At 52.6% G+C, this 9094-nt stretch overlaps 1 protein-coding gene across 3 annotated transcripts in view; it reads left to right on the top strand.

The window, feature by feature from the left end:
• The first annotated feature begins 886 nt into the window (after positions 1-886).
• Positions 887-9094, top strand: part of TFEB (transcription factor EB) — a 53203-nt gene continuing 44995 nt past the window's right edge. The window contains exons 1-8 of one of the 3 annotated variants that reach the window (XR_002096736.1): positions 887-1181; positions 1270-1509; positions 1990-2070; positions 4150-4270; positions 4483-4539; positions 5631-5706; positions 6374-6521; positions 7959-9030. Coding sequence is in view for 2 of the 3 variants with exons in the window: in XM_019514227.1 (XP_019369772.1) it covers positions 987-1181; positions 1270-1509; positions 1990-2070; positions 4150-4270; positions 4483-4539; positions 5631-5706; positions 6374-6521; positions 7959-8408 (1368 nt within the window). In the remaining variant the exon portion in view is untranslated. Of the gene's footprint in view, positions 1182-1269; positions 1510-1989; positions 2071-4149; positions 4271-4482; positions 4540-5630; positions 5707-6373; positions 6522-7958; positions 9057-9094 lie in introns of those variants that run through there. The other 2 variants (XM_019514227.1, XM_019514228.1) reach the window with 2 other exon arrangements.

The following is a 9094-nucleotide window of genomic DNA, read 5'->3' as shown; positions in this document are numbered from 1 at the left end:
AGCAACTTTGCATTTAAAGTGCTTTACAATCTACTGAAGTTAAGTGAGTATTATGAAACAGCTAAGGGTTGCTAGTATTTATTCCAAGTCCCTTCCTATGAGTCATTCCAGATCGAGGGGGAAAGGTGAGACATGGCAGTCGCCTGGAATTCAGTGGTTTGTTCAGAGGAATGGGTTACTGCTGAGCAGAGAGCTGTGGTTGGCGTGTTTTCAGAAACACTTGGCTTGAGAGCAGGTGCCTTTTTGCGGGTGGCATCTTACAATGCAGCATATTGTTCTTGCGGGTCCTTTCTGTAGAGGCCCAGCCCAAAGAGCCCACTTAGAGCTGGGCTTGGTGTTCGTCGGGGTTCGGGACTCCTGGGTTGTGCGCCTGGCTCTGGGGGGCAGCTTGGTTAGAGATCCCCTGGGCAGAAAGCCGGGGGCAGCACCTTGTTCGCCTGGGTCTCCCTGGCGCATCAGTGATGTGGGGATAATGCACTCTCCATAATCAGATGCATTTAAATTGTGAGCTCGTTGGCACAAAGCCTGCCTCTTCATATCTGCACATATATCACCTTGTGCAATAATAATTCCAAACAATGTACCTGCAACACCTTATGTGGCATTTTTCATAAGGGTTCCTCCAGACAGTGCAGCAGATAGAAGTCACATCACCGGGGACAGTCGAGCGACCCTCCTGTAACTCTAGGCTCTGAGTCTGGCCAGGGAGCTGTTATGAGGCAGTTATTTGTGCAGTGGGATCCGGGGCAAGCCTTTTAACTCCCTGCGCCTCAGTTTCCTCTTTGCAAAATGGTAATAATATGACCCTCCCTGCATACAATGTTTGAGATACCTGGCTGCTGAACACTAGGGCAGGGCAGGGGGGTGTTCCTGTGGCCGAGTGCCAGCGGCCACCTGCCTTGCTGTGGTCCTATCCTTTTCATCTCTCCCTTTCAGCCTTTTCTCTGTGCCTCGGGAGGGGGTGTGACTCAGCCCACGCGAGCATCATGGCGTCGCGCATCGGACTGCGGATGCAGCTCATGCGGGAGCAAGCCCAGCAAGAGGAGCAGCGGGAGCGGATGCAGCAGCAGGCCATGATGCATTACATGCAGCAGCAGCAGATGCCAATAGCACCCACACCGGCCATCAACACTCCAGTCCACTTCCAGTCACCGCCGTCTGTGCCAGGAGAGGTCCTAAAGGTACGGTCTGGGCTGGGTCGGTGTCTTGTCCCTGAGGGGGCTCGTGTTGGCAGTAGTGTGTGCCAGCGCTAACAGGTGTCCTTCCTAGGTTCAGTCATATCTGGAGAACCCCACCACGTACCACCTGCAGAAGTCGCGGGATAAGAAGGTCCAGGAGTATATCTCCGAGACATACGGGAACAAGTTTGCTGCTCACATCAGCCCGAAGCCTCCCCCAGCTGCCTCGCCTGGGGTGAGGCCCAGCCATGTCATGTCATCCTCAGCCGGCAACAGTGCTCCCAACAGCCCCATGGCGATGCTCAACATTGGCTCCAACCCGGAGCGGGAGGTAAGGCAAGGGCTGGGAGTCACGGAGCAAGCAGTGTGAGGAGGGGAGAGGATGGGTAGGGTAGAGAAATGGCATGTGGTTGTCCCAAGTCTCTTCAGCCAGGAGGAACACTAGGGAATAGGGTAGAAGCTCTGGTTGGGGGAGCTGACAGCTATTGCAGTCCTGGCATCCCCCAGCGTGAAGTGCTGTAGTGAATGGTGATCTGCACCCTGGCTGCGAGGGGGCAAATGCACGGCCCAGTCTTGGCCTCTCTCGGCAGTCAGGAGCAGGGCAGGATTGCTGGGCTGTGCTGCAGAAAGCGTTATAGGAGGTAAAGGACTTCTGGGATAGGCCATCATCAAGCAGGACAGAGCCACTTTTGTCAGCGTTAGGGAGTCACCCGCTGAGCTGCAAGAAACTTCCCACTTTGCAAGAAACTTTTGCCCAGTGATGTCACAGCCCTGGCTGTGAGACTTATCGCATTGCAACTTTGTCTTTCAGATAGACGGGGTCATTGATGACATCATGCGTTTGGACGACGTTCTGGGCTACATTAATCCAGAAGTGCAAATGCCTAACACCGTGAGTGTCTTGTTCTTGTCTTGCCCTGACTGGCAGTATCGGAGCCATCCTGACTAAGGGACAATTACAGCAGATGCACTTCTGCAGTCACTGGTGACTGTTGTGGTCATGGGGTGAGGGGTAACTGAGCTTTTCTGGCAGAGGGGAAGTTGCAGAGTGCCTGCTGCAGAAAAGACAACCCTATTCCACACAGACTGTGGGTTTAATTGTCAGTGGCTCTGCATCCTTTACATTTCTCCAGCAAGGGGGTTCCTTCAGTGTTATGTATCTGGGGTAGCTGGTCCATGCTGCCGTTGGTCACCCTTGGCCATGAGATCCATGGCTAGGCAGAAACAGCATGGCTTAAGCAGTGCCCACTGCAAGAATGACCTTCTGGGGCTGTGCAGAGCTGAGTGTAAGTTAAAATGGCCACCTAGACTGATCTGAGATACACCAAGGGGTGGGCAAATTCCTGGCTGCCCCTAAAATAGGGGGAGAATCACAGGAGGCATAGAGCCAACTTCCCCTCTCCCCCTCCCAAACCAGTTCCCGTCCTGAGCAGAGCTCGGCTGGGATGGAGCATAGGGCCCCATCTCTCCAAGGGTGGCGACCCAGCATCGATCGCTGGTATTGACTGTCAAAGCCATAGCTCAGGCTTTGCTTGCACGGGCTGCGTACGTCAGCGCCGGCTCCTGCCTGGCACGGCGCCACGTACACAGTGGGAAATCATGCATGACTGTGTGTGTACAAACCGGCCATGCCTCCCTCCCACTGTGTCAGCCCCTGTCGTTGTAGTTGTTGTTGCCTCATAGTAAGTCTAGTCCGAGCTAGCTGGAGCCTGCGCTGGAGACAGTAAACATTGGACTGGCCTGGCTGGTGAGGGGGAAGCAGTGAGGGACCTTAACACCTGGCTTCTGGTCTCTGAGCTTCCTGGTTAGTAATGAGGTTTCTGTGGCTTGCCCAGGAGCCGGGAGGTGTAAGATGTTAAGATTACAGATTTCTTCTAAGGCCAGAAGGGACTATTACAACTGTCTGGTCTGGCTGCTGGCATTGCATAGGCGGGAGGCTCTCACCCTGTGAAGCTTGTGTCAGAAGTAAAAGATGATTAGGGGGAAAAGCCTTTCAGTCTTGATTTCCAGAAAGCGGATCCTGGTATGTGATACCTCTCCTCCCCGTTTCCCCCCACCTGACGTGTGCTCTCAGCACAATTTGGACCACACGAAGAACAGAAAGTTGTCACCTGAACTCCACGATTAACAGAGGATTGCAGGCTATTGGCTTAGGCACTGGAGTCTCTTCTTCATTCAGCCACTGTGTGATTATGGACAGGTGTCTCCCTGGACACCGTTGCTGTGCCTCAGTTTCCCCATCTGGGATAAGGCTACCTCCATGCCCAGAGCTTGCTGTGAGGCTTATGTGATGTGCATTGAGCTCCTGCCCTTGGCTGTTGTGGACACCCCAGCCAGGCAAAGGACAGGTGGACCGATTGATCTGTAGCAACCCTCTCCACTTCTCTTGCTCTGTGAAAATGAATCGCACAGCAGTGCAGCTTGTGAGCACTTCCCAAACACTCAGGCTGGCTGCTTCAGTGGGGCCTTGGGGGGTTAGCGCCTGGTTCCCAGTGAAAGCCAGTCTCTCCATGAGAAGATCCCAGCCTGGTGAATGAATCCTAGCACTTGTAGAAGGCATTTCCTCCACACACACACGCACACACACCAAGCACCGTAGGAAGATAAGTAGCTTTCTCCCCATCTTGCAGCTGAGCAAACTGGGGCGCAGGGAGGAGATGTGAACAGCACGGCACTCCCAGACTGTTCAGCGAGCTGGTCTGGCATTGCACTCCTCATTTTCCAGGCAGGGAAATTGAGGCTTAACTGGCTCCCCTCAGGTCACATGGAAAGTCAGTGTTAGAGCTGGGAAGAGACCCCGGGAGCTGCCAGCCCCCTCCAGTGGCACCTTCAACCTACTGGTCTGCATTGCCCTTGGGATCTAGAGTCTAACTGTCCTGATCCAGCTTGCAAGCTTCCCTCCCCCTCCTCCTCCTCCTCCTGTTCCACATGGACCAGAATTGACCTAGTCACATGTCCCTTTGTTTTTCAGCTGCCGATGTCCAGCAGTCACATGAATGTGTTTAGTGGTGACCCCCAGGTGACGGCCTCTCTGGTGGGTGTCACCAGCAGTTCCTGCCCTGCCAACCTCACTCAGAAGAGAGAAATGACAGGTACGTCTGAGGACTCACATGGCTGCCAGTGCCTGGGGCAGGGCCAGATCCTGCTTTGACTCTGGTGCCATGTGGGCGATGGCAGAATGCAGCCCAGAGGGCTCAGGGTTAGGCCCTTGGGGGCTGTGTGTTACCTGTACAGTGGGTCTTGGACACATGGCTCCATCACAGATGGGGGCCGTTTACCATGACTTGTTGGGTCTCTGTTACAGATGCCGAGAGCCGTGCCCTGGCTAAAGAGCGTCAGAAGAAGGACAATCACAACCTGAGTAAGTGGCTGGTTCCTTCCCGCTGCAGGTCTGCGTCTCCCGCTCTCATTCTCATCAGACCATTCTTTTCCTAATGACCTTTATGCTCTTCATCTCTTTGAACAACAGTTTCTACCTCAGAGCTCCCAAACGCATGCAGTCTCAGCCTGGTGAAAGAGAGATCCATATGGCTTATCAGAGCCTGGCTCCATTTAATCCAAAATCCTGTCTCTGACAATGCCCAACACTAGATATTTCAGAAGAACACAAAAGAAACATTATTATTACTATTACTGCTACTTATTTGGTCTTATTTGGTCTAGAGGCCTTTGGTCATGGACTTAGGATCCCAGAACAATGAGGTGTTTCCAGACCCAGAGAGCTTCCAAGCTGAGTCAGATGATACAGTCCATTCTGGACTATAATGGGGTTACCTGTTCTCAGGGGATGTTCCTTCGTGACCACTGTCCATTAGAAGTTAGCTAGAGCCTTGATTCATGAAGGTTTGTATCCCTTATACATCTGCACCCTTTCTAATTGGACAGGGTATTCTGTTTGTTTAAATATTTCATTCCCTGTTTGAAACATGCTTAGTTCTTCATCTCTGGGGTTTCTCTTAACTCTCCTTGGTCTTACCTAGACCCTCCTGTATCACCCAGTGCTCTGAACCACCTGTCTCCCATCAGTTGTAGCCCTACAATCTATTTTTCCCAACACCTGTTTGAACTACCTGCAACCCATCCTAGAATCAAAGCCATTTCTGTGCTACTGAAAACCTCCTCATATATTTTGGACATTCATTCCCAACTGCCCTGGGTTTATGGAATCAATCCTGTGTGAACTAACTCCAGGGCTGGCCCATCAGCATGGCTGGATGATGCAGATGAGTCAGCTCCTGCTAGTCCTTTCATCCAAGGCCTGCTGAGATGTACAAGGCAGAAGACTGTCTCTTAGGAATGGGGAATTCAGGCCATTAACCTGAAGCAGGCTGGGGTCAATGGGGACTGAAACAATGAGCAAACTCAGAGCCTTGGGGCCTTTCTCTGTAGCTGGTCCCACATTCCCAAACCTTAACGAGTGTCCATCTCTCTTATCTCTTTCCTTCCTTTTAGTTGAAAGAAGGCGAAGGTTTAACATCAACGATCGGATTAAAGAACTTGGCATGCTGATCCCCAAAGCCAATGACCTGTAAGTATTGCAAAAAGTGACAGTTTCCTCATTTCTGGGCTGCCTCACAAATATTTGATGGGTGCACAGCAGAGGAATGAATAAGCATTGTCCCAGGTGGAGAAGCCAGGTGTTAAGGGAGGGGGGGATGAAATTTGGCTTTGTTCTACACCCACTTTTTGGATCAGTGTAAGGGTGTCAATTAGCAGTTTGACCTTTTGCACCAGTATAATGTTGTCAGGAATATGTTGCAGGGTGGGGACCCATGTGGCCTCTCTGGGACTCAGTGCAAGTTTGAAGTCTGCCAGTGGGGAGAAGATTGTCCTGTGGAGCATTTATCCCAGGGAAAAGATGAATATTTAGGACATTTAAAATGTGATCATGCAAAGTACTTGAGAATTCATTGGGAGAGCAGTCGTGTCCTGGCCACAGGATGGACTAGACATCCTGCTCAACTTCCTGGTAACAGCAGGTTACTCTTGTGACTGGGCAGGGTCTGTTTCACACAGACTCCTTTGGCTGATCTGCCAGTGCCATGGGCAGGCACCTGGTGCAGTGTTGGCATCCAAATGATAATTCAGGTCATTAAACTTGCAGGTGGCTTTGCACTAGAGCAGGTCTCTTCAGGAGGCATTTGAGGCTGGTTGGGAGGTGCAGGCTGTCACATCTTCTCCTTGCTACACCCCAGGGATGTACGCTGGAACAAAGGGACCATCTTGAAGGCCTCTGTTGACTACATCAAGAGGATGCAGAAGGACTTGCAGAAGTCACGGGATCTGGAGAATCACTCTCGGCGCCTGGAGATGTTGAATAAGCAGCTCTTGCTCCGCATCCAGGTAGGTCCCCACCTGCCCTCATCAAAGCTAGCCAGGTGCAGAGCCCCCCACATGGCGTGGGGTAATGGGGGGCAGTGAGGATCTGCTGGCAGGATTAGTGAGTCTAGGGTGGGGTTGTTGTTTTTTTTTTTTTCTTAAAGGGCCAGAGCTGGCCCAGGAGGGGCACCCATGGGGGTGATAACAGGCTGTAAATACCTGAAGGATGTGATTACAAAGATGGAGATGGGCCGCAGGGGATAGGACTAGGAGTAACAGCCTCAAGTTGCAGTAGGGGAAATTTAGGTTGGCGATTAAGAACTTTTTGACTGTAAGGGTAGTCCAGCATTGGAACAGGTTACCTGGAGAAGTGAAATCTCCATCCTTGGAAACTTTCAAAAGCAGGTTGGGATGGATTGTCAGGGATGATGCTGTCTTGAGCAGAGAGCTGGACTAAATGGCTTTGTGAGGTCCCTTCCAACCCTACTTTTATGATCCTACTCACATGAGGGGTCCCCATTGACATCAGTAGGGCGGGTTCTGTGAGCATGGTTACCATGGTCAGCCAGTTGCCTAGGGCTCATCAGGAGCTGGCACATCTTGCAGGAACTGGAATAATGAGCTGTCATGGGTGATGTCATATGTGCCACAAAGGATACGTGCAGCCCAGGGTGTGCCCTGGGGGACAAGGCTCCCTCTATAATTAGCTGCCTTGGCTGTGAGCAGGATCCTTTGGACCAACAGATCATTTTCATGCTGGGTTTCCTTATGGTAGGCTCTGAGCTCATATTTGGGCCCCTTAGAGACATCTCAGGGGCGTAACTATGGATTCAGGAGTCTAGCGAGGCCTTCTGGCTGGAAAAGCCTAACCTGTGGCTTTGTGTGTGCCCGGTGCCTCTTGGGTGGGGGATCCTCTGTCTGGCTTTGGCAGGCAACCTCAGTCAGCTGGCAGTAAAGCCCAGAGCCCTGCAGCCAGCCGTGTTTGCCTTACCTTCTCCCTGGATTTTTGCCCAGTGTGTAGTTTGGGTTTATGAAATAACAGTGCTGACAGAGAGGGAAGCCTGTTAGAGCTCAATATTGGCAGTGACATGGTTTTTGCACCAGCCTCTTCCTCTATTTCTTTTCCTGTGAGGCTCTCTCTGTCTGGCCTTTTATCTGTGTGGTTTCCTGCCACTCTGCGCCTTTGCCTGTCTCAACCTCTCCTTATACCTCCCTCTGCATCCCCTGCACTCTTTACCTCCCTGCCTTGCCCTGTTACTAGCTTGGTCCCCAGGACAGTTACTTGCTGCAACCGCTGGTGTCCCTTGCCCTTTGTTTTGGGTGGCTTTGCCATGTCAGGTTGGCTGCAAGGGCTCCCCACAGAGCACTAGTGTAGGTGAGATGGTTTCAGCTCCCTCCCATTCGGTTTACATCTCTGCTGCCTCAGATAAGGATTCCTGGCTTGCGTGCTTTGCCCCACAGGAGCTGGAGATGCAGGCTCGCATCCATGGGCTGCCAACCTCCTCGCCCTCTGGGGTGAATGTGGCAGAACTGGCTCAGCAAGTTGTGAAGCAAGAGGCCAGCAGAGGAGAGGATGGGTCAACAGAGCCTCAGCAGCATCAACTACATCCTGACCAGGAGACACAGCCACAGCCATCCCTCCCGCCACCACCTCAGTCTCCTTACCATCAGCTGGACTTTACCCAAAGCCTGAGCTTTGACAATGGCCCCAGTGGGTTCCACGACCAGCTGGACCCTGGCCACAACGTCTCCTTCCCTTCTCTATCCAAGAAAGAGCTGGACTTGATGCTGATGGAGGACACCATGCTGCCCCTGGCTTCTGACCCTTTGTTCTCTGCCATGTCTCCCGAGGCCTCCAAGACCAGCAGTCGCAGGAGCAGCTTCAGCATGGAGGACACAGACATGCTGTGACGAGGAGCCACTCAGACACTGGGGAAAAGGACTAGGAGTAAGGCCTGTTTGTGAAGAGACATCCTCACCCAGGAGGCCCCTGATCAGCACTTGAGTCTACACCTCTCAGTGCAAGGGTGGTAGCATCTCAAAGGTTTGTTGGGAGAACAAGACCTTAGTTGCTATAACTACATCTTGCCAACGTGCCATTGACTGAGCAGACCTCCTTGGCTTGCCGTGGCATTACAGTGTTGAATGCAGATTGACAGCACCGCTCCAGAGAGCAGATCCTCAGCTGCCTTGCTTTTCAGCTAAACTCCCTGCAAACCTCACACCCTGCAAGGGGTGGAGGCTGGAAACCAGTGTGAGGAGTCCCTCTGAAGGGAACAGGGGGGCTTTGATGCTCAGAGCTTCCCTCTGTGATTGTGCATCCATCCAGGCTTCGGCACAGGAACCTGTGCCCCCTCAAAGTCTTCCCAAGCCCTGAATGCTGTTCCCTGCTGCTGCTGCTGGCAATGGCTGCCTTGTGGCGCCGTCCCACGTTGGGATTCCTCTTCCCTTCCCAAGCAGGGATGCCTGGTATATCTGAGGGGAGGGCCTGGTGCTCTTGGTCACCAGGGTGCCTGGAGGCACATTTCTCAAGGTGTATTGGGTAAGAAATCGGGAGGGAGAGGAACGGGTGATTGCAGCCAACTGACACAACATGG

This window comes from Gavialis gangeticus, unplaced genomic scaffold (genome assembly GCF_001723915.1).
Source record: "Gavialis gangeticus isolate Ggan-Ray unplaced genomic scaffold, GavGan_comp1, whole genome shotgun sequence".
NCBI lineage: Eukaryota > Metazoa > Chordata > Crocodylia > Gavialidae > Gavialis > Gavialis gangeticus.
This window is presented reverse-complemented; position numbering and strand designations above follow the sequence as displayed.